This window comes from Gymnoscopelus microlampas (assembly GCF_963454915.1).
Source record: "Gymnoscopelus microlampas genome assembly, chromosome: 3".
Classification (NCBI taxonomy): domain Eukaryota; kingdom Metazoa; phylum Chordata; class Actinopteri; order Myctophiformes; family Myctophidae; genus Gymnoscopelus; species Gymnoscopelus microlampas.
Window position 1 is genome coordinate 8,932,811 of NC_139940.1, and position 25,313 is coordinate 8,958,123.

At 42.3% G+C, this 25,313-nt stretch overlaps 1 protein-coding gene across 1 annotated transcript in view; it reads right to left on the bottom strand.

The window, feature by feature from the left end:
• Positions 1-6,861: 6,861 nt before the first annotated feature.
• The window catches only part of cacng8b (calcium channel, voltage-dependent, gamma subunit 8b), a gene marked incomplete at both ends in the record, with an annotated part of 38,594 nt that continues 20,142 nt past the window's right edge, over positions 6,862-25,313 (bottom strand). Inside the window, 3 exons of the mRNA XM_084049131.1 lie at positions 6,862-7,730; positions 9,976-10,116; positions 18,359-18,442. Coding sequence (XP_083905257.1) covers positions 6,862-7,730; positions 9,976-10,116; positions 18,359-18,442 — 1,094 coding nt within the window. The remainder of the gene's footprint in view (positions 7,731-9,975; positions 10,117-18,358; positions 18,443-25,313) is intronic.

The window sequence follows — 25,313 nt, forward strand, 5'->3', positions numbered from 1 at the left end:
GCCACGTTTCGAGCTTGTAGATCTGCTACTTGCAACTTTTGTGTGACGCTGTAGTATGATGAGCCGGACATCTCTGACAGTATCATCAACCCCTTAAAAAATGACCCTTATCACCCCCACAGCCATAACCCCCCTGTATCATAACGACAAACACACATTCCTACACGGTAAAATCCTCAATTAATTAATTCAATTATAGATTTTACTGTGTACAGTCACACATTTTTCTTTCACTGAATTTGGTCAATTACCTTCAGGGATGTTTCCTCTTTGTAAATTAAATACTAGATTATTTTTTAAAATGTATTTCCAGGGAATATAGTTCTATCTATACATTCAAGGAATCTCTGGTTCAACACTTGGGGTGCCAAAACCGTAAATATGCGGTTTTGCAAAAAGTGACGTTGAGTGCCAAAACCTGGAATCTACGTGCAATCAATCTTTTAGTTCTTTAGTTTTTTTCACAAGGGGGTGGGGGGGGGGGGGGGGGGGGGCTAGCGCAGCTCTGGAATCACCCACGGTGACTCTGAGAAGGAAGGGACAGATGCATCACCGTGCCAAAAAAACGGCCTCCCGTCCGCTCCCATTCTATCTCCTTGCAAAAAAACTCCATATTTCCTTAAAGGGGCTACACCATGAATTAAAAAAATATATATTATATATAAATATTGCCCCCTAATACGTTTTAAACAGGTTGTAAGCCTAAAAAACATCCAGATATTTTTTCTCACAATCTGACTGTCTGTCATTCCAAGCTTTTTCAGCTGCAATACCAAAACGTCCTATTGGGCAGGAGGGAGCTACTGAGCAGTTCTGTCTGGCCGTCGTCAATGCAAAATCCGTGCAAGTGACATCACTTGCACAGCCATTCTGAAATGGCCTGTTCAGACACGCCCATTCAGGAAATCCATGAAATGAGCATGAATGACTGAATGTTAAAAAAAAATATTTTTTTGGGTACAAGAGACACTGGGGAGCCCAAAAAATACTAAAAACCTTAAAAAAAATGAAATTCATGGTGTAGCCCCTTTAACTTTTTACAGTGGGGAAAACCTCTCATTTTCGATCCGAGATCACTCCGCCATGGTGACTCGCGTGAGAGATGTTATTGTTCCAGGCGTTAGCCAAGACCATCCACCATCGTGCACGCATATATATATTATACAATCGGGTGTTCGTCGTGGAGTCTAAACAGCTGTAAACAGCGTAGCGTTACAAACGGTGAGATTCCTGGCACTCAACGTCACTTTTTTAAATCAACTCTGGCACCGAATGTGATAATTTACGAAAAAAAAACACAAAAAGTTCAAATGTGGAGATAAGAGGTTTCTGCCCGACAGCAACAAAACAGTTATTTTCCACCACTGTGTGTGTGTGTGTGTGTCCTTGGCAGGGTGGGTGTCCCTCTAGTGCCTTTGGTCGTCCCACCTCTCATCGCTGCACTGCGGTGCCAGTGACCCAGAGGCCCGGAGGTATGGTAATGGCAAGGAATGGCATGCAAAGACTTAATAACAAACTCCCAGTGACCAGGAGGCCCTTCTAAGTCCTGATACTATAGGCCATACATGGGCAACTGGCGGCCCGGGGGCCACATGCGGCCCCCACCTTCACTTAATGCGGCCCGCAGGTTAATATCGGAATACTGATATATAATTGATTTCAGCTGTTACAATTCCAAACATGCAAACATGGCTCGCTTTAATAATTCAGTCTATATTAGTAGCTTAATGACTAGTAGTAAAAAAACATCTATTGTCTTTATGTCCAATGTATTTGTATTTAAGTTCATAAAGTTAACATAAGTATAACTAAATGCATTTGAAAAAAAAAAAAAACATTGTTACTTTTCAGGATTCCAATTCAAAAATAGCAAAAATAGCAGATCTACAAGCTCAAAACGCGTCACACTGCGATGTGTTTTGAGCTTGTAGATCGGCTATTTTTGCTACTGTGTGGCCCGACAGTATATGCAATGTAGCCCTCTGGAGTGCGTGTGGAAATATAGTGGCCCTCTCCATCATCAAAGTTGCCCACCCCTGCTATTATAGGCTCTATGAACAGCAGCCATCTTGGAAAGAAATTCCTTCATAGGTGTTACCAATGATACTAATGAAGGCTCTGTTCCATTCTGGTCAAACAGAGTCAGGATGCTGAGTGGAACCGTCTCAAATTGGGGTCCAGACCCTCATGGTTCCTTGAGGGGGTTCCAAATAGCTCCGTATGGGTGTGTAACTCTGAGAGTGTACAAATGGAACCAAATGGACCTGTTTAAGGTAGGGTTGTCCGATATTGGCTTTTTTACCGATAACCGATATACCGATATTGTCCAACTCTTAATTACCGATACCGATATCAACCGATACCGATATATGCGGGGATTATTGTGATTAGGGTAAGCTCAAATTTCATATCAAACACACCATATACAGTAAGAACTCCTGTAACGTATTTATAAAGCCAAAAAAAAAAAAAAAAAAAAAAAATTCAAAAACCGATACCGATATTTTCCCGATATCAATTTTTATGCTAATATCGGCCGATAATATCGGGAGGCCGATAATATCGGACATCCCTAGTTTAAGGTCCACCTGAACACTCTCAGAGTTATGGGGCTGTCCTTGAAATTGTAACGTTTGAGCACCACTGAGAACCAATGTGCTACACTAAATGGAACAGAGCCTTAATTACCCAGTGAGCCATAGTCGGCTATTAGACCTACGTCTAAAACAGGGTTATAACTGGTCTAACAGTGAAAGTTCTTTAAACGTCTAAAAACGTTCACTGTTTCCTTGATTAGCTGTTTTTTGCTCCACCTCTGAATGTTGTTTTGCAGTTTAATCCAATTTCAGATCAACGCCTTTCTTTCTGCCAACATATTTTCATTAATCACTTTCATTTACAAGCTTGATGTACAAGCTACGAGCTTATACAGTACATCTGCACAATTGGCTTAACCTTTTTGCGACCCTCTAGTTTTTTTAATCAAAGTGTTTGACTGCAGTGTGTATACCTGCTGCATTTCTTCCGTTGTCTTGTTTTAGGAAAGAAACAAACAAAAGACAAGCAGTCTGTGAATATGTCTGTTATTGTTTTCTTTTTTTATAAACTTCGTGCAATACAGTGTTTGAGTTTATCACACATTTAGATAAACCATAATCATTTTTGTCTAGATATATCGATTCTCAACTACATACTAGTCATATTGCCCACATAAATGCTATCTGTGCGCAGTTGTTTTGTCACATTATTGTTGATGTTCTTTTTTTCTTTTTTTTTAAACCTCAAAATGAAAATCAAAAAAATCAAAACAAAAAAAGAGAAAAAGAAAAATATCTGGAAGCGTCTAGTTTTGATCTTTTTTTTTTTCTTCTTTTTTTCTCAGTTCGTCCATGTCTCGTTTTTTGTCCAGTGTAGTACGTAGCAGGGAACACACGTAGACAACCGCTGGTCCGCGCGGTGTGGCTTCGGGGACGAAGTTTTTAGAAGAAAGGGACAGACTAGAGATGGGTCTTTTTTATAGGGCAGAGTGTTAAACACAGGTTATTACATTCTCAGCAACAGAAACAACAGATAAGGGTCAACAAGTTCAACAGGTCAGGGGGACGACACAGGGAGGGGAAAAAAGCACAGTGAAAGAATCTTCCGGGAAGGCTTTGAGGTCAGGGGCTCATGTTCGCTGTGGTGATTGGTCGTTAAGACGAAAAAAGGGGGCGGGGGGACGGGGACACTAGCGACCATGACCAAATATGGGCAAGGGAGGGGGGGCGGGGCCAAGAAGGGAGGAGGAGCAGGGTTTTATGGGACGAGGAAACCCTTCCTCCCTCCACCACCAAGTGAGAGTCCAGAAGGGAGGCCAGGGGGACGGGACGGGGGACCCTCGTCCTACCCCAAAATACCCCCTCAACCCACCCCACCCCGAGTGCTCCCAAAGAAAGTATCTATAGGCTTTTTGCAAATGTATGTATGCCTAAATTACAATGTACATATTAATCATTTCAAAAGATTTCTCTGTAGTGTTTGTTTTTTTTCATCTTCCTTTCTCACCACCCCCCACCACCCCCAACCCCACACCTATAAGTACAATATCGTTTTTTAAAATATTTAATTGGAAAATGTTGCATGATGTCTGCTCATGTGAAATCACTTTGGGACCCTTCGTGTATATATATATATATACCGTATATATAAAAAAGAGAGTTGTTTTTTTTTGTTTTTATTTTTGTTTTTCTGCTCAGTCAAGCGACCTTTTTACCTGATTCTGTACAAATATATTCTCTAGGTCTCTATTTATGCTTTTGCGTGTCTCCTCCGTGACGGAGGGAAAGTTGTCACTTTATAATGCCCAGGAAACAAACGTCTCGTTAACAACGACTAACGGCTACTTAGTACTACTGGTAACACGGAGTAGAACCAAAAAGAAGACTGAAAAAGGTCGATTTATGCCTAGTCGCGCGTCTGTGTCGCTCGCCCGAACATAGGCGGTTTACATAAGCTCGCAGCGCGACGCATTGTGGGCTTTGGTAAACCGCGGCTATGTTCGGCGAGCGGCAACAGCGCTCAACCGCGCTATAAATCAGGCATAATTGAGGCCTCGTAGAAAACTCATAAGACTATAATAATAACAACGACACGGAGTGGGTCGGCCACTCGCCTTTTAAGTGTTGCATCTCGTTCAGTAACAGTATTGGAAGACAATGTACAAATATTCACATGTTTGACTTCATGTTCCAAATGGTTCTAAAATGAAATTAAAGGTTGTTCTAATGAAGTGGTTTTCAACCAGTGGTCCGGGGACCACCAGTGGTCCTTGAGGGGGTTCCAGGGGGTCCCCAGACAAATTAATAGTTAGTAACCAAATTGACCCCCTGTCTGTAACTCTGAGAGTGTACAAATGGAACCAAATGGAGAGTGTACAAATGGAACCAAATGGACCCTTACAGGTCCATTTGGTTCCATTTGTACACTCTCAGAGTTAAATAAACACTGATAATGATACTACAGTGTAGATTGGGACCCCCAAGGAATCAAAATGGTTGAGTCCCTGGCATATCTTTTCAAATGGGGGTCCCTGGGCTAATATGTGTCAATTTGGGGGTCCTTGACACAAAAAAAGGTTGAAAACCACTGTTCTAATGTCATTATTAGTAAGAAATAATAATAATAATAATAATAATAATAATACGCTCTCTCATTCTCTCACATATTGTGCACACTCATGCTTTAGACACTTTGACACAGTTACATAGCCGAAGTGGCTCTGCATGGAAGAAATTTCACAGTTAAAAGTCGTCGAGATCCAAAAAAAAACAAAAAAACTAAAACAAACAAAAAATATCATGAAAAGTAAAATTCTCATTCCGGAACTACAGCGTTGTGTGAAAACGAAGCTTAGTTTGTAATAACGCTTAAGAATAATCACAACAACAATCTCAAAATGACAGGTTTCATCTGGCGTTTGGAAATCAGCGGTAAATATTGCACACACACACACACAGAAAAAAAAAAAAGATTACGTGGAACATTTTTCTTCTCTTCTTCCCTTTCATAATAGCCCCAGGTTAATTGCGTTTTTGGTCGTTAATAAAATAAATCATTTTCTAGCGCATTTTTTTTCTTTTAAAATATCAAAATAGTTTTATTGTGAGAGTTCGTTGTTGTTGTTGTTGTTGTTATTATCGCTCTGTTATTAGGCCTACTCTTCGTCTTGTATTTGTTTGTTTTTTCTCCGTTTTTTGTTTCTCGGTGAGATCGAGCAGTCTATTTATAACAGTGAAACAGGAAGCGTTTTCGCTCGGCTAAGCGGCTAGCCTGACCCCCTTCGGACACCGTGACAGTGCTGCCAAGACCACCCACGCTCCCTCCTCTCTTCCTCTCTCGCTTTTGCCTCCTCTCCCCCCGTCTACTGGCTCTTTTCGACTAGTAAAACCAAGAACCTTCCAAAAAACCTGAAACTTTCCAGAAACCTGTATTTTCCCGCTATTTTTAGAAAACATTTTTTAAAAGACTAAAGTTCTGAGTTCTGTGTTTTTTTCACCCACAGAATTCAGAGTTTAGTACAACCTCCTGAGCATGGGGCCCAAATTAGGCTTCCCGAGAAACCAATTATCTGAAACCCCCCGGAAACGAATACCAGAACCTGTTACAAATACAGTTTCACCGCACGGCACGGTTTCCGCTTATAGGTCTTTTAGTGCAGTGGTTCTCAAAGTGGGGGTCCAGGGGGCTCTCAGGGGTCCTTGAAGGGGTTCTAAATGGACCCTTACAAGTCTGTAACTCTGGCACCGTACACATGGAACCAAATGGACCCGTTAGGGTCCATTTGGTTCCATTTGTATACTGCCAGAGTTAACCCATTATGACCTGAAGCCGATTCTACAAATGTCTCCTAAATCCCAACAGTTTTCTGAAAAACGTATGTTTCTCGTAGTGGTTCTCAATCTTTTTCATGTGAAGGACCCCGCAAAATTATATGTATTTGGCCGCCGACCCCCATCTCAAAATATTCTGTTCCAGGGACCCCCCAGACGCAAAGATTTGAGTTAAAAATGTTCGCTTTAAAAGAATATATATATTCAAAGATTTGCACACATTTTCACGATTTTTCAAAAATAGCAGATCTACAAGCTCGTAGCACGGCGCTCTGTGCCGTGCTACAAGCTTGTAGATCTGCTATTTTTGGATAGCCAAAGTGTAAAATAATGCGTTTTAGCTCAAATCTAAAAACTGACACAGACGCGTTCCAGGTCTTAATGGGTCAAACGTTTGAGAACCACTGTTCTAGTGGAAAAGAGCCATTTCTCTCTCTCTCTCTCTCGCTGTCTCTCTCTCTCTCCTCTCATCTCCCCCCCCTGTCTCTCTCTTCTACACGGGTGTGGTCTTCCTATTCAGGGTGTTGGAGTTGCTCTCCCGGTCGCCCTTCAGCCTGTCCAGGGTGCCCATGCCGCCGCCGCTACCGCTGCCGCGCCCGTCCCGGTCCGCGGTGGACGAGCTGAAGGGCGGCGGCCCGCCGCCCACCGAGTTGACCGCGTTGGAGTTGACCGAGTTGCCCGGGTTGTGCGACTTGAGCGAGGGCAGCGTGCCACTCAGGATCATCCCCCCGCCTCCTCCTCCGCCGCCCCCTCCTCCTCCTCCGTCCTTGGGGAAGCAGTTGTGCAGCTGGTAGAGGGTGGCGCGGTCCACCGTGCCGTACATGGGCGGCAGGCCGGGCAGCTTGGGGTCGCGGGACAGCGTGTAGAGGGAGATGTCGCCGCCGGCCAGCGCCGCCGCGCGGGAGTGCGGGTTGGGCAGCGTGGACACGGAGACGGGGCCGCCCTGCGAGAGGAGCGCCGACGGCGGCATGCCGAAGTTCTTGCCGCTGCCGCCGCCGCCGGGGCCGCCCATGCCCCCCACGCCGCCGCCGACGGGCGAGGGGTCGCGGGAGCGCGACGGGTCGGTGGAGCGCGAGGAGGAGCGCGAGCGGCGGCGGAAGCGGTAGCTGGGCAGGCGCAGCATGGCGTGCGTGGTGCTCTTGAAGATGTCGGTGCGCGAGCGGCAGCGCAGCTCCTTGTTCTTCTCGATGTAGATGTTGACGGCGAGCACGCCCACCATCTCGGCCATGATGAAGGACAGGCCCCCGAAGTAGAACGACCAGCCGTACGAGTACTGCCACTTTTTGTCCTCGTCCTTCTTGGGGGAGATGTCGCCCAGCGCCGCCGAGATGTACACGATCACCCCGATGATGTTGCTCAGGCCTGCAAAACGTATAGGAACGCAGTGGTTAATCTATAGAACACTGATGATCAGCCTGTGGGTCGGCACCCCCAGGAGGTTCCCCAAACGTTTTTTTTTGGGGGGGGCGGGGGGGTCCCCAGATGATTAGCTTATAGCTTTATGTGCAACATTGTTTTCTCACTCAATAATAAACAAACCAACATACAGTATGTAGTGTAGCCTATACAGAGTATCTGCACATTTATGAAGTTACTCAGAGCAAGCCTGGAAATGTCAGTTTTCTTTCTCTTTTATGGCAGTTCTGCTTTGTGGGATAAAAATGATGGCAACAAAGATAGTGGATGTGACACACGCCACGGGTGAAATGAAATAAATCATGACATAAAAGGCCCCATCGGTGACATGGACATAATCTAATGGTAGCTCCACTACCAAAACTAAAATATAGGGACAGGGCTGAGGTTTTTACTATCTGGGACTATAAGCTTTATACCAAGCTACCCTCGCCAACAACATGTATATCGTTGCTGTCGGGCAGAAACCTCTTATATCCATATCTAAACTTTTTGTTTGTTTCGTTAATTAACCCAATAAGACCGGGAGAAGCATCTGTGTCATTTTTTGATTTGACCTAAAAAGCATTATTTTACACTTTGCTATATCTGCTATTCAAAAATAGCAGATATACAAGCTCATAGCGCTATGAGCTTGTAGATCTGCTATTTTGGAAAAATCGTGAACATTTGCGCAAATCTTTGAATATGTATATTTTTAAAGGGAACATTTTTAACTAAAATCTTTGCTTCTGGGGGGTCCCTGGAACAAAATATTTTGGGATGGGGGTCCGCGGCCAAATACATTTTCGGGTCCTTGACATGAAAAAGTTTGAGAACCACTGACATTGAAAGGTTAGGATTTAGTAGATATTTTGTAGAATCAACCTCAGGTCTTAATGGGTCCAAAACAGCCTACTTGATATAGCGTCACAAAAGCATTAAAAGTAGCAGATCCACAAGCTTTTGAATTTGAATCCTGAAAAGGATGGAAAGTTCCGACAGAGACGATTAAAAAACTTTCTAACAGCAAATGAACATTAGTGGTTTTGTAAGCCAGTTTACACAATGCTGTTTCCCATCCAACTGTACTTTCCCCATTTTTCCCCCGTAAATTGTTTATTATGTTTATGACACTTGCTTTGGCAATGAATTGACTAACACTAAGGTCAGATAACAAATACACTATTTATTTTTCTTCTCAAACAGTATTTGCTGTATTTTGGAGCTTTAATAAGTTTGTTTACTTTGGCAATGTTTGTAAACATGGGAGTAAAACCGGAGGGCGGAGGCCTATACTAGGGAGCAGGATTATGCTATGAGCTAATGTTCCCCCCAGAATAGGGATGGTAGGGTTTAAGTGGTGGCATGTAAAATAAGATGGAGCCGCTCCAGACAGCCATAAACAGATGAGACTTACATAGTTGCTGTCGGGCAGAAAACTTGTATCTCCGTTTTTGTTTCCCTCCATAAGTTAATGCACTACTTTGTCGCGCAAAAGCAGCGGAAATAGCAGACCGACAAGCTCGCGATGCGACGCATTGTGAGCTTGTAGGTCTGCTATTTTCATTGGAACACTGGTTATTTCCCCCCCCCCCCCCGTTTCCTCAACAGCAACGGTTTTGGACGTACAAGGTTTCCGCCTGACAGAGATGACATGGCGGTTTACGGCGTTAAAGACCAGAGGTTAGAGCAGGCCAATGGAGAAACAGTGAGCAGGTACACTACAGCGTCAACACATACACACTGTAACTGCACACGTAAACACACTGACACCTAATGCTATCCAGACCACACACACACACACACACACACACACACACACACACACACACACACACACACACACACACACACACACACACACACACACACACACACACACGTACACATGTGAACATGTGTATGTGTGCACACACACGCACACACATGCACATGCACGCATGCAGGCAGGCACGCAGACACACACACACACACACACACACACACATTTGCTTGTATGGAATACAAGCAAATGCACACATCGACTACCACCCACACACACACACACACACACACACACACACACACACACACACACACACACACACACACACACACACACACACACACACACACACACACACACACACACACACACACACACACACACACACACACACACAAAATGGTTGCATTGCTACAGCAACGTGAGCAGAATCCAAGATGTTACCTGCTGCCACAAAGAGGATGCCCGCTCCTAGTATGATGTTCCTCTTGCTCTTGTAGAAGCGGCTGGCGGCAATGCACATGCCTCCCATCAGCAGCAGGATGGCACTCAGGATGGGGAAGATGTTGGAAGCCCTGACCACCCCTGTACCACAGAGAGAGAGAGAGAGAGACACGCTGTTAAAACAACGTTACAATGATCACTAACCCACTAGCCTCGATCTCCAGGCTTTTATTTTCCTTTGCGTTTTTCTCAAAAATAAAGCCTGGACCAAGCCGTTGAAATTTCTGCCATAGGAAGTGGGAGTCAACCTTTAATTTCCCCAACCAACCAGAGTGCAGTGGGCGTCGCTCCAAATGTTGTGACGTCAGGGCTCTCAATGCTGCACATTAGGGGAGGAGGAGGGGCGCGGGGCGGGGCGAGGGCGAGCGCACAGATCGGTGAACCAATAGGAGCCCACGGATGTTTTCTCCAGAGATTTTGAATCCGCCGCTCTAGACCAGATATCAGACTGGCTGAGGCAGGCTACTAACCCACTAACCCTGACCACTCCTGTCGCACACAGGAGAGACACACTGTTAAAACACTACAATTATCACTAACCCACTAAGCCTGACCACCCCTGTCAGACAGGGGAGACACGCTGTTAAAACACTACAATGATCACTGACCCACTAAGCCTGACCACCCCTGTCAGACAGGGGAGACACGCTGTTAAAACACTACAGTGATCACTGACCCACTAACCCTGACCACCCCTGTCAGACAAGGAGAGACACGCTGTTAACACATTCCCTGCCATTGACGCAGATCTACGCCAATTAAAAAAATATATTTTTAGTGATAACGCAAGAGGGCGCACAACGCGCGGCATGATCGCATCGCGACCCGCTGTGAGCTTGTAGATCGTCTATTTTCACTATTTGTGCCACACTCTGTAATGATGAAGTAGGGCATTAATGTATGATAAATATAAAACGTTGAAATATACAGTAGAGATACAAGGTTTCTGCCCGACAGCGACGACAGCTCAGAGAAAGGTATCTGAGAGGCAGCTACAGTAATTTCTCTCTGGTAAGCAACTTTGCTGCAAAAAAATATATATATAATACAATTCTTTTTTTAATAATATATAAAAAGACCAAGGAACATATTGTGGAAAATACCAGCCATGTATTAATAGTATTTGTAATAAATATTAGGTGTATTATTATTATTGTGTGTTTTTGAGTAAAGTGGGAAGCACAAAACATGTATTGTCTTGTCTTGCATGTAGTGTACTGACCTGAGCAACATTAATTTCCCTCGCCGACAATGAAGGACATGCAATCTAATCTAATTCACTCCATTCACCCTTTATAGAGGAGGACAGCAGGGTGAGGCTGGGAGGGAGACGGGATTGGAGGAGACAGACACAGTGTCAAGCAGGGGGGAAGACAGTGCAGAGGGTCTGCTGGGATTTCTTCTTTTTTTCCTTTTTTTTTCTTCATTATTTATTTACCCAGGGTAGTAGCCAGTGATGGAAGAAGTACTCACATCTTTTACTTAAGTAAAAGTATCAATACTGCAATGTCGAAATACTCGGTACTCAACTCCAGGCGACCCCCAGCAAAATGTGTTAATTTATCATCACAATAATTATAGCCACTTATGGATAAAGCCACTTTATCCATTTACACGTTGGCTATTCAAAAATAGCAGATCTATAAGCTTTGGCTTGTACATCTGCTTTTAAAAAAAACCTGGATAAAATCTCGAAAATGTTTGGAAACTTTCAAATATTTTTTGAATTTCTTAACACAAAACTTCTCTTCTGTTGTTAAAATAGCTGATCTACATGCTCACAACGTCTCGCGTTGTGAGCATGTAGATCAGCTATTTTCAGTTGCCAGTTCAAATAGGGGGACTGAAAAGTTTGAGAACCACTGATCTAAAGCATGTCAATAATACAGGGGTCTTCAACAGGGGGTCCGGGACCCCTAGCGGGTCCTCAGAGTTACTACAGGGGGTCCGCCAAATCTTTGTGTGATAGGATTTTTGGTTTACCTTGACCACCTGAACCCTAGCATCCCTTTTCTGAGGAGAACTTTAGCCAAAAATAGCAGATCTACAAGCTCACAACGCCTCGCGCTGCGAGGCGTTGTGAGCTTGTAGATCGGCTATTTTTTGGCAAAGAAGTGTTTGGTGTAGAGGGAAAAAAGAGCAGACCAAGTAAACAAAAAAAGTTGAACCTAAATCACACTGTTATACAATATAGGAGGGGGTCCCTGCTTCATCTCTCTCTCAGCTAGGGGGTCCTTGGCCTGAAAACGTTGAAGACCCCTGCAATAATACATTCACAGTCAGTACAACACTCCTCTGGTCGCAAACTGCAAATGTTGTTTCAATCAGCAATGAACGGGGAAATTATCCTTTGAACAAATTGAAAGAACGGACCCCATACTTTCCCAAATGTATTAGAAGAGCCACTTAACGAATGTCTGATTTCTTTTTCTTTTTTCCCAATCTAAGAAAATAAATGAGGTCTCTTATCCAGTCAGTGTGAGAGAGAGAGAGAAACAGATGATTGGTGAAGATTAATCTTCTAGCCGGTAAGTTGACAAAAACTTCTTCTGGGGAGGGAAGGTAGTGAGGGGAACCAAATGGAATCCAATAATTGTGGATGGATGGGCAAAGCAAAAACATGTAGTTTTGCAGGAGATTGTGGTACCTATCACAGGCTGGTGATCACGCCATCGTGGTTCTCAAAGTGGGGTCTTTATCCATGTATATGTTGGCTATTGAAATATAGCAGATCTACAAACTCACAGCGCTTGTACATCGGCTATTTTTGAAAAAAAATCTTTTTGTAAACATAAATCTTCAATTCTGGACTCCCTAGCACAAAACATTTTCAGGAGGGGGTCTATGAACCAAATAGGTAACCGCCTTCCATTCCGACATCTCGCCACTCCGACTAGTGGCTTCCGCGTGCGGTTAAGGTTAGGGTTAGGGTTAGGTATAGGGTTCGTTAACGTCGGAAAGGCGACATGTCGGAAAGGCGACATGTAACCAACAAAATATTATATATATATATTCAAAGATTTGCACAAAATGTCCACGATTTTTCTATAAAATGACACGGATGCGTTCCCGGTCTTAATGGATTAAAGACGGGGTGCCGTGATTTTCAGTGATCCCCCCCCCCCCTTAAAACATGATCATCAGGAACTATGGTTAAACTAGGAGGAAGATTTTTTTCAAAAAAGTGTACAGAAAGTGTTAAAATTATGTTTTTATGTGGACACGCCTCCAGTTCATCAAGTATACCTGGTTCTCACCTTAGCACCTCCCACCTGAACCAGTCCCTCCGCCTCCTGTCCTAGTCGCTCCTCCTCCTCATGCCCACACCTGTTGTGTTATGATAATGAGGGGGAGGGTATAATTTCTACTGCGTCATTAAAGCGCTGTCTCTCTATTGGCACGTTTGACCCTCAAGGTTTCAGCCTCCAGGAAGAAACTCAAAATAGTCAGAGTCAGAGAAGACATAAAACACCATAAAAACAACACCAGGGGCCTTAATTAAGTTCTATCAACCTCATAGACACATGAAAGACAGAAAAAGTGCAAAACCACCATGGCACCACCTCTTTAAAGTAACAGGAGATGTTTCCAGAGAGTGTTAGTGTCTAGTCCAGTCTCATGGACATTGGACAACCAGGAGGCCTTGGTAAGAAGACCTGGGAGGAGATCTTACACGTTTTAAGCGGATGCAGTCATTCAGAGATGTTCTGTAAAGTGGGGCCAGCAGTGCTTTGTATGGGTGATTAAAAAGGATTTTAAAATCAATTCTACATTCAAAAGGGCAAACCATGCAGTGAAGATCAGGCCAGCACTGTGTGTAATGTGTGACCTCTACTATTTCGTTGCTTTCGGACAGAAACCTCCTATCTCCGTATTCTAACTTTTTGTTTTTTTCCCTGTAAATTAACGCCCTACTTGATCACACTACAGCAGGGGTCTTCAACGTTTTTCAGGCCAAGGACCCCCTAGCTGAGAGAGAGATGAAGCAGGGACCCCCATATTGTATAACATTGTGTTTCAGATAAACCTTTTCTGCTCTTTTTCCCCTCTACACCTATAACTCTTTGCCAAAAATAGCCGATCTACAAGCTCACAACGCCTCGCGCTGCGAGGCGTTGTGAGCTTGTAGATCGGCTATTTTTGGCTAAAGTTCTCCACAGAAAAGGGATGCTAGGGTTCAAGTGGTTAATGTAAAAAAAAACAAATCCTATCACACAAAGATTTGGCGGACCCCCTGTAGTAACTGAGGTCCCCCTAGGGGTCCCGGACCCCCTGTTGAAGACCTCTGCACTACAGCATCACACGAAAGCATCAAAAGTAGCACATCTACAAGCTCGAAATTCGGCGCGAAACGGTGCGTTCTGAGCTTGTAGATCTGCTACTTTTGCAAAAAAAAAAAAAGTAAATCCAGACCAGAAAAGTAACAGTTTTGGACATATGAGGTTTCCACCGGTTTCGACAGAGACAATTTGTAAGATTTTTGGCGTTCACATTTTGGATTAAATGGAGCCGAGAGAGGAGCGACTCCGGGTGGTAATATACTGCAATATAATCCAAGACGGGATGTAACAAAAGCTTGAATGATTTTTTTAATGGATGTTTTTTTTTCAGAGATGCTCTCTGGTCCCATGATAAGGATCTCAGTTTTGTGTCGATTGATTGAGCTGAAGGACGTTCTGAGACATCCACTCATTTAAGCAACGCCGTTTTGCAAGCCTGAGAGCTTGTTAAAGTAATACTAGGTAACTTTTTCAATAAAACTAAAGTTAAATTGTATATCTTTTGTGAGTGGCAAATGTTTCACAACACCCACTCCATGAATTTCACCCCCGAAAGCCTTTTATTTATATATTTTCTATTGAACGCTGTCGGGGTTGACTTTCCCGCGAAAATGACGTCATCTGGCCGGAAAATGGAAGCGGAAATGCACCGGTTTCCTGTTTGGCCAGGAACTACCTCGCCGGTTTCCTGTTTGGCCAGGAACTACCGCGCTATTAACAAAAAGGGAACTCACGCTGATTTTAAGAGATTGTATGATTTGAAGAACGAAAAACAACAGCAAAAACACAGCTCACGGTAACTAAAGCTCCACTGGCTAAGAGAAACGATCCACAGATCGTATAAAACAATTAAAAGAACGCTTTTTGAAACGCTTCCGTCTTCCGGTGAAAACGAATGGAATTCTGGGTAACGCAGTAATAAACGAACGGCCTGCACTGACGGTAATGACCAGCAGAGGCTGCTAAAAATCGTTTTTTCTGATCTGCTATTTTTGGCAAAACGTTCCCCCACCGGAATGGCGATGCTGGGGTTCATATGGTCAAAGCTGCACTATATAGCTTTTTTTTAAATTAATAAAATGTAATTTTGTCCAATCTGTATGGTAGAGTATGCTTATACAATTGGGGTGGTTGTATTTGGTCTCCCTGCTCTTCTAGTGAGACATTTAGATCGTGTCAAAGGTCATGTCTCACCTAGACACAGGTTCTGACACGTATTTTGACCTGATGGTCAAGATTCAATTTATCCCCTGAGCAAGCAGGCAGGCTCTATTAGCTCAATTTGAAAAAAGAATGTCAGCAGTTCTACCCCCCAATCCGGGGTAGAAGAGGAAAGTGATATAAACTGCAGTTCAAAGTAAACAAACACCATAAGGGCCTGGACATTTTGACAACTGAAATTCTGAGAAAAGGTTAATTAAAGGTGCTGTAAAATATATTTTTGGTTAAAACAAAAGGTATTGTTAAAAGGTTAATGCTCTCGTCTATATTCTGATAGTAATCATTGCTATAGAGTGTTTGTTCAGTAACAGGAGTCTCCCTGTCTCTCCAGCTCATTGGTAAACAGAAAATGCATTTTTAGGTGTGATAGGAACTTTTTAAATTTCATTTTCTACATTGACCACTTGATGCCTAGCATGTGTTCCTCAGGGGAACATTCCCCTGAAAATAGCCCAGCTTGTAGATTGTTAAAGATGTTTGGTGTAGAGGGGAAAAAGAGCAGACCAAGTACAAAGCCAAAGGTCGAGTCTACCAAGCAAACTGCACATTAAAACTAACCCAACATTAATAGAAAAGATAATGTGTAAACAAACAAACAAACAAAAAAACATCACAACCATGATGATAGTGCTAATATGTCAGTATCATGGTCAGTATCATGGTCAGTATCATGTCACTATGAAGCTATCTATGGAACATATGAAAGAAATGGAATGTGCAACACAATTCTTATGTAGTGGGGGTCCCTGCATCATCTATCTCTCAACTAAGGGGTCCTTGGCCTGAAAAACATTGAAGACCCCTGATCTATAGCAATGATTGGGAATCTAGAGCTATTTAACAAAAACAGATTTCTGTATTTAATTACTGTGTAGGATTATAGTGGGGATGAAATTCATACCTAATGCCTCATTCTGAGTTTTTTCTTGAACACATTGAGCCAAATGTCTAGTGACCTTGATTGATATAGCAATAAATAAAGTATACTGTCTCTGTCGGGTGGAAACCTCATAATGTGTCAAACACTGTTGTTACTTTTGAAGATTCAAATTCCAAAACAGCAAAAGCAGCAGATCTACAAGCTCGAAACGCGCCGCGTTGTGGATCTGCTGCTTTTGGTGCTTTCGTGTGTGACGCTGTGGTGTGTTCAAGCAGGCCGTTAATTTAGGAGAAAACACAAACAGTTAGAATATGGAGATAGGAGGTTATTGCCAGACGGCGACGATATCAACTGGCTCTCTGAGCAGAAGTGTAATATTAAAATGTACACACAGCGCTGTGTGATAAAAAGTAATTACTCCATGTCAGGCACATGACTGATTGGCTTCTCATGATAGCTGCAGGAGGTTTGCCAATCACACTCTCACACGCACATGCACGCGCACACGCACACAAACACACGCACACACAGTGGTGGAAAAAGTACTCACATTTTTTACTTAAGTAAAAGTAACAATACTGCAATAAAGAAAAACTCTAAAAGTCCGGAATTCAAAATATACTTGCGTAAAAGTACAAAAGTATTGGCAACTATTAACTCAAGTTTTCAAATAAATGTGGTGGAGTAAAAGTACAATATTTATTTATACAATATATGTAGTGGAGTAGAAGTAAAGTATTGGAAATTTGAAATACTCAAGTAAAGTACAAATACCTCCAAATTGTACTTAAGTACATTACTTAGGTAAATGTACTTGTAACTACATTGTAAATGTAGTTACTTTACATCACTGCGCGTGCACACACACACACAAGCGCGCGCGTACAGACGTGCACACGCACATGCACACGCAGACACGCACATGCACACGCCCACACATAAACAGACGCTTCCACCCTTAACACTAGGCTACCTCCTCTCATCTAGGACAGCTCGGCCACAGGAGGGAAATGCCACTTAAATGCCACCCAAATGCCTCAGCAACATCATGGCACGCATGCACAGTGTTGTCCTTGACGTATATACGTACTGCATGCACACACACACACACACACACACACACACACACACACACAGCCACACGTGTGTAGTGTACCACAACGTATGAACAGAGCAGGGACATATCACCGCAGGGCCACCGGACGGACACACATGCCCCCCCCCATCACCCAACAAAAATAGTGTTCGTTCGTCTTTTGGGTTGAAAAGACGTCATGTTTTTTGGTGGAGTGACACTGACACAGTTCATGCAGTGAAGTCTAAATGAAGCCTGAGCTTCAACTAGGGCAGCTCCCGTCTCCACTGTCTTCAATATGCACAAAGCAGCATGTTTAATTCACATGATGCTCACACAATCTGTTGAGGAATGTGCTACATCCGACCATGCCAGTCCGTCCTCTCCTCTCCTCTCCCTAAAACAGTGGTTTTCAACCAGTGGACCGGGGACCACCAGTGGTCCTTGGGGGGGCTACCAGGGGGTCCCCAGCTAAATTAGTTAACATAGCCTCAGAATAATTTTAACCACTTAGCTTTGGCTATTCAAAAATAGCAGATCTACAAGCTCATAGCGCGGCACCGAGTGCCGCGCTACGAGCTTGTAGATCTGCTATTTTTGAAAAATCTTGAAAATGTGTCCAGATCTTTGAATATAACATTTTTTCCAAAGAGAACATTTTTAACTCAAATCTTTGCTTCTGGGGGTCCCTGGCACCAAACATTTTCAGATGGTGTGGTCCGCGGTCAAATGTATATCAATTTAGGGGTCCCTGGCATGAAAAAGGTTGAAAACCACTGCCCTAAAATAACAATAGATTTTCTTTCTTTCGTTCTCCATGAATACATGAACAACAATAACGTCTCCATCGTGCGGCGTTTCACTCACGTAGAACGTATTCTGCTCCGTCGTGGTCAAAGTCAGCGTCCTCTGGGAAGTGGTTGATCTGGGAACACACTCCTCTCTTCACCCCTAAAACAACAGAGAGAGAGAGAGAGAGACACAAACTCAGCGTTTACTGCACACAACATCACATTACCCACTTAAACCCTATGCGGTTGACTGGAGTCCCTCAGGGCTGTATACTAGGGTCTTTTCTGTTTTCTGTTATTGTGGGGAAAGCTTTTGCTTGAAAATAGCCGATCGATCGGTTATTTTCCGCGAAAGCTTTCCCCACAATAAGGATGCTGGGGTTTAGGTGGTTAAAGCTGAAATCTTTATTTTTTTTACCTGTTTTAACTCATTGAGTGCCAGAATTGCCAGAATCATATAGAAAGAGTTTTTTTTAAAGTAAAAAAAAAAGTGCTTAGGAAGCGAGATACAGCCTTTTTCAGTTCTACGTTAAACAAGGAGTGGATGGAGCTGCAAATCTTTAGATGATGATATCTTGGGTTCTGAACATGTTTATAAAAAAAAACATGTTTTTACTATTTTTTCAAAAACACGTCAAACACGTCATTAGCACCCAGCGCCATAGCGGTAAAAACACGTGAAACACGTTAATGGCACTCAATTAATATATGTAATAATTAAATTGTATTTATTTTAACCGTTTTATCATTTTCTTATGTTTTTTTTTTACCCTTTGTATTGTTTGAATCCGTTTTTTAAATCTTATTTTAGCATGTTTATTGAGTGTGTACCACGCTTTGGCTCAATGCTGTTGTTTTTAATATTAGTACATTTTGATACCAATACTTTTGTACTTTTACTCAAGTAAATCTTGAATTCCGGACTTTTACTTGAAAGAGACTACTTCTACTGTACATAGCAGTATTGATACTTTTACTTAAGTAAAACATTTGAGTACTTTTTCCACCACTGAGCGTGACACACGACAACAGAGAAAATCAATTCATACTGGAACACAGATATATCTGATTGTATATTTTGCACAGTGATAATAATGCACACAGTGAAATCCACAGGGTTAATTTAACTCAGAGGGTGTGCACAATGGAACCAAATAGACCCCATTTGTACACATTTTCACTCTGTATTGTCCGGTGCTATTGAACTATGATGGTCAGTGTGACCTTGTTGCTGCCGTGCCATCATGTCAGTGTTAGTATAGGATCATTATGTCACTATATGTCTGTGGATTCATATTCATATCGATATAAGTGTCAATATGTTCTAGACCACTGGCACTGAGGCCATATTACATAAAAAGAGGGGGTTGGGGGACATTTTCTTAACCACTTAAGCCCTATATAGCCTACTTTGTACAAAAATGTGCTACTTTCGCTATAAAAAAAGAAAAGAAAAACTCTTGATAGATTTGGACAATAGACCATTTCACACGGCGGCCATATTGCTATTAACTTGGTTAATACCCTGGTTTCCACGGCATCGAGGTGGCAATTCTTATTATAATGTTTTACATTTGTTCAACATAGGCACACCAGGGTTAATGTGTTTTTTACCATTACATTATTCACCTGAAGCCGATTCTACATGTCTCCTAAATCCCAACAGTTTTCTAAAAAATGTATGTTTCTTTATCAGTGGTGCTCAATCCTTTTCATGTCAAGGACCCCCAGAATTATATGTATTTGGCCACGGATCCCCATCTCAAAATATTTTGTTCCAGGGGGTCGTGGAAGGAAAGATTTCAGTTTAAAAAGTTTGCTTTAAAATAATATATTCAAAGATTTGGACACATTTTCACGTTTAAAAAAAAATAGCAGATACACAAGCTCATAGCGCGGCACTCGGTGTCACGCTATGAGCTTGTATATCTGCTATTTTCGTCAAAGTGTAAAATAATGCTTTTTAGCTCAAATCAAAAAATGACACAGATGCGTTCCAGGTCTTAAAGGGTTAAAAGCAGAGGCATGGATACCCATCCCCTGTCCCAGCTAATGGATCCTTGCTGGTATGCACACTGCTCGGCTCTGCGATTCCACCTCTGGTCACACATTCATTAACGCTTGATTGTTTAACGACATGTTAAATTGAGAGGATGATAATGGACACTGAACAGACAATGGAACACACTGTATGGAGCGGTACAGACTCTCATTCATGCCAACTGCCATCAGACTCTACAATGCTTAAGAACTCTCCCTAAATACATTTGGTCCTGTGTCTGCCCTGGTCTAGTCCATCTGTTTTGTTGTGTTTTTGTTTGTCTGTTGTTTACTTATTTATTTGTTACACTGTGCTGCTGTACACGCTCCTGAGAAGCAGATGGTCCTCCTTGCCCTCTGTGGTGGACGTTGTTTTCTTGCATCTCATCTGCATCTCATTTGAGTAAATAAAAACTGTACATTCTGAGGACATCCTGAGCTTTCCAAAGACACCCCATGTGTTGAGGTGGGGCCATGCTGACATATTCCAGGTTCTTCTAAAAAACTAAGATACTGACCTCCAGAGGTCAGCTTTTTAAAACTTCCACAATAGGCTCTGTGCATAACTGTAGTGCCATGGTTCACAGAAGGTGACACACCCGTTTCCTTTTAGTTTTTTTCACATAGATCGGTAGGGATGAGCATACTGTACGTTCACATTTGAACCAATACGGTACGATAACCGATACCTTGAATTCGATACGTACCGAAAATGGTTACTTAATTTCATCATTGTTAGGGGGGTTTAGTAGCAAAGACAGTACTTTTAATGGTCGGTAGTACCAATCGATTCACGTCGGTACTACCGAGTACCAGTTCACTTAAGAACTAACGTTACCACATTTTAGTACTCTTGAACGCATCCGTTACAGTTAGGCTACTGACATTTCAATGGCCGTGTTACTCGTTACTTTATGTACCTTTACCTTTCCTTTTACCGTTCCAAAAAGGTCAACATTTTGCCGAGCATTGCCCCTCTTTTACACTTTCACTTTCACTTGAGCGAGTGAGTCCCGTTCGTTTTTAAATGAACTGGTACTCGGTAGTACCGACGTGATTCGGTCGGTACCGGCAATTATAGCTACTTTTGCCCTACACCCTTGTATGACAAAGTAGGGCATTCGTTTACGAAAAAGCTAAAATATGAAATATGGAGATTCAAGGTTTCTGCCCGACAGTGTGTTTTTGGTTAAAACGCTGGAGAGCAAACACACGCACGCACACACACGCACACACACACACACACACACACACACACACACACACACACACACACACACACACACACACACACACACACACACACACACACACACACACACACACACACACACACACACACACACACACACACACACACAGATATAACTACCCGCCCATAGGGTCTTGCATCAGTATTGCAGACAGACAGATGGACGGACTGACGGACTGACGGATGGATTGTGAGAAAGATGGAGTGATGGAGCGATGTAGACAAACAGAGGGACAGATGGACAGGTCTCTTTCTCATTATGTTCTCTTAGGTTTCCACTGGTTCTGTGAAGAGAGAGTATTGTACAGTCAGCAGTGGTGGACACTAACAAAGTACATTTACTTGACCAGTGGTGCTCAAACTTTTTCGGTCAAGTCAAGGACCCCCAGATGGCTTGTATATCTGCTATATTTTTGAATAGCCAACCTAACAAATATGGATAAAGGGGTTAAGATTATTGTGACGCTGAATTAACACATTTTGCCGGGGACCTCCTGGAACCCCCTCAAGGACCCCTGGGGGTCCCCGGACCCCACTTTGAGAACCAATGCACTAGTACAAAATGATTTCTTTAAAATTAAGTAAAAAAAAAAAAAGTCATGGTATGTATTTTTTTAAACCTTGAAAAGAGAGTTTTTATTGTGATACTGCTACATTGGAGCTAATGTTTTTGACATTTTCAAGTGGGCCCTGATCCACAAAAGGTTGAGAACCACTGGTTTTAACCCATTAAGACCGGGAACGCATCTGTGTCATTTTTAGATTTCTTTGGGTATTCCAAAAAATACCAGATACAGATACAAAAGCTCATGGCGTGGCACCGATAGCCGTGCTATGAGCTTGTATATATGATTTTTTTTATTTTTTAATCTTGAACATTTGTGTAAATCTTTGAATATATATATATATTTTTAAGCGAACATTTATAACTCAAATCTTTGCTACAAATTCTACAAATGTCTTTCAAATCCTAACCGTTTTTTTTTTTTAACTGTTGCTATGTTGCTATCAGTTTTATCAGTGGTTCTCAAACGTTTTTTCATGTCAAGGACCTCCAAAATTATATGTATTTGGCCACGGACCCCCATCTGAAAATATTTAGTTCCAGGGACCCCCAGAAGCAAAGATTTGAGTTACAAATGTTCGCTATAAAAACATATATTGAAAGATTGCACAAATTTGCACAATTTCGCAAAAGTTGCAGATCTACAAGCTCATAGCGTGGCGCTCACTATAAGCTGATATATCTGCTATTTTTGGATAGCCAAAGAAATCTTAAAAGGACACAGACGCCTTCCCGGATTGAATGGGTTAACGCACAGCTTAAACCAAGCTGTTCCAATATGACGCCCATTGCTTCCATCATGATCCAATCACTAAACAACCAATTACGCTTTCCATCTCTCACGGCTGAGATACCAAGATGAGTTGTGTGTATACACAAGTGACATATTGAAAAATCAATGCATTATTATTACAATCCTTGTTGTCAAGTTGATGGATGAGCTCTCGGAGCCCTATTTCACACACATTGGATGCATTTGAAGGCACACTGGTGCCTGAAATGCATCCAGATGATTGGTAGGCGGAGATATCTTATCGTCTGGCTTATGCGATTCAAGATTCAAGAGATTCAAGAGATTAATTTGTCACTGACATAAATATCTTTGCTGTCGGGCAGAGACCTCTTATCTCCATATTCTAACCTTTGGTATTTTTTTCGTAAATTTAACGCCCTACTTGATCATACAAAGCGTCACACAATAGCATCAAAAAGTACAGATCCGCAAGCTTGAAACGCGGTGCGACGCGACATGTTTTTGAGCTTGTAGATCTGCTACTTTTGCTGTTTTTGAATTGGAATCCTGACTAGGTTTCCACCCCGACAGAGACGTTATACGGGTACAAGCAGCGAAATGTTGTTAGGACCCGCAGATTTTGCTACATAACGAAAAATATATTACAGTACAGTCATTTAGCAGAAGCTTTTATCCAAAGCGACTTACAATAAGTGTATTCAACATCAGTAGGGAACGATATTAAAGCAAGAATATTTAAAAATAGAACAGAATGACAATAATAAAATATATATATATATATACAAATACACAGTGATGGGGCTTTACACTACTACTTTAGGGACTTGTATTAGACAGGCACAGTAACGTATCATAATTAGCAGCGTTTCCGCATGCAGACAATTTCTGATCAAAAACAGCAATGTTCACCCATTTGTGAGACTGTAGGTGGATCTTCTCTGTGGATAATGCCCACATTCTGGTAGATCAAACATAAATTGTTGCTGTTGGGTGGAAACCAAAACCGTTCCTTTTTTAATAATTATTTAAAAAATCTGCTATTTTCACTACTTTTATGTGACACTCTTGTATGATGAAAGAGGAGTAACGGTGTATGTCCAACACCATTACTTTTCAGGAAATGTAAAACAAGAACCTATGTATTACAATAGAAACAAGCTTCGGCTTTTTGTGTGTGATTTGATCCACTTCTGTGTTTTTTATCATTGTTGTATTTTATTGATGCCAATCAAATGTTTCTATTCTATTCTATTCTATTCTACTATTGTATAACGAAGTAGGGCCTGTAAGGGCCTTAATTTACAAAAGAAAACACAAAAAGTTGAAATATGGACGTCACTCAGGAGGTTTCTGCCCGACAGCAACGATATGGAATACTGAATGAGGGCAAAAATAGAGCAAAGAAATAGGTTGTATATCTCCTTTAGGGACGTTCTTTTTTAAGGGCGAAAAACTTGACATGTACATTTATTGAACGGAAATGAAATTTGCTGATGATTTGAAACCGCACCATGGGACGGGGACTTTAATCTTCTTTGTGACTCTGTGTAGGTCTGTGGACATGTGTGTGTGTGTGTGTGTGCGTGTGAGTGTGCGTATGTGTGCATGCGTGCGTGTGTGCGTGCGTGTGTGTATGGGCAACGCTATCGCCAGAAGAAAACGTTGTCATTGATCGTTTCTCCAGAATCGTCCAATGACAACGTTTTTGGACCAAAAAACGTTACTTTTTCACATTTTTACATTTGCGTTGCATTTCAACGTTTTGGTTTAGGGGTTACTGTAGGTTTAGGGGTTAGTTTTAGGGTTAGGGTTAGGGTTTAGGGTTAGGTTTAGGGGTTAGTTTTAGGTTTAGGGAATGGTTTAGGGGTTAGGGTTAGGTTTAGGGGTTAGTTTTAGGTTTAGGGTTAGGGTTAGGTTTAGGGTTTGTTAGTATGCAACGTAAAATTGCCGATTGACCATACATGGTTCTCATCTGCGCACCACGTTCACATGCAACGTTTTTGGGAAAAAATATGTTCTCACTGTCCGTTTCTGCAAAACGTACCATGACAATGTTTTCTCTGGAGATCAGTTCAAAGAGAAGGTTGTGTGCACATCCCACGCCTGTATTTAGGCCAGGTGCTGGACATCAAGGAGTGATCAAGGAAAAGAAGGAGGAGGTCCGCAACACTGTTTCAAGCTCCAAGAAACTCTATTTTTTAATAATGCAACGTTTCGACCCTTTAGGTCTTCATCAGGCAAAATTTATATTACAATGACAGACAAAAGCATCATATATATACACAAACATTCACTAATGAAAATGTACAACACCTGGGAGTCAGGAGGAGCAAAGAAACACCCTTCTCCAATCCCAGGGGCAAAAACACTTGTCTACACCCCTCTGGGGAGTGTTCAATGCATGGCAGAGAATAGACTTT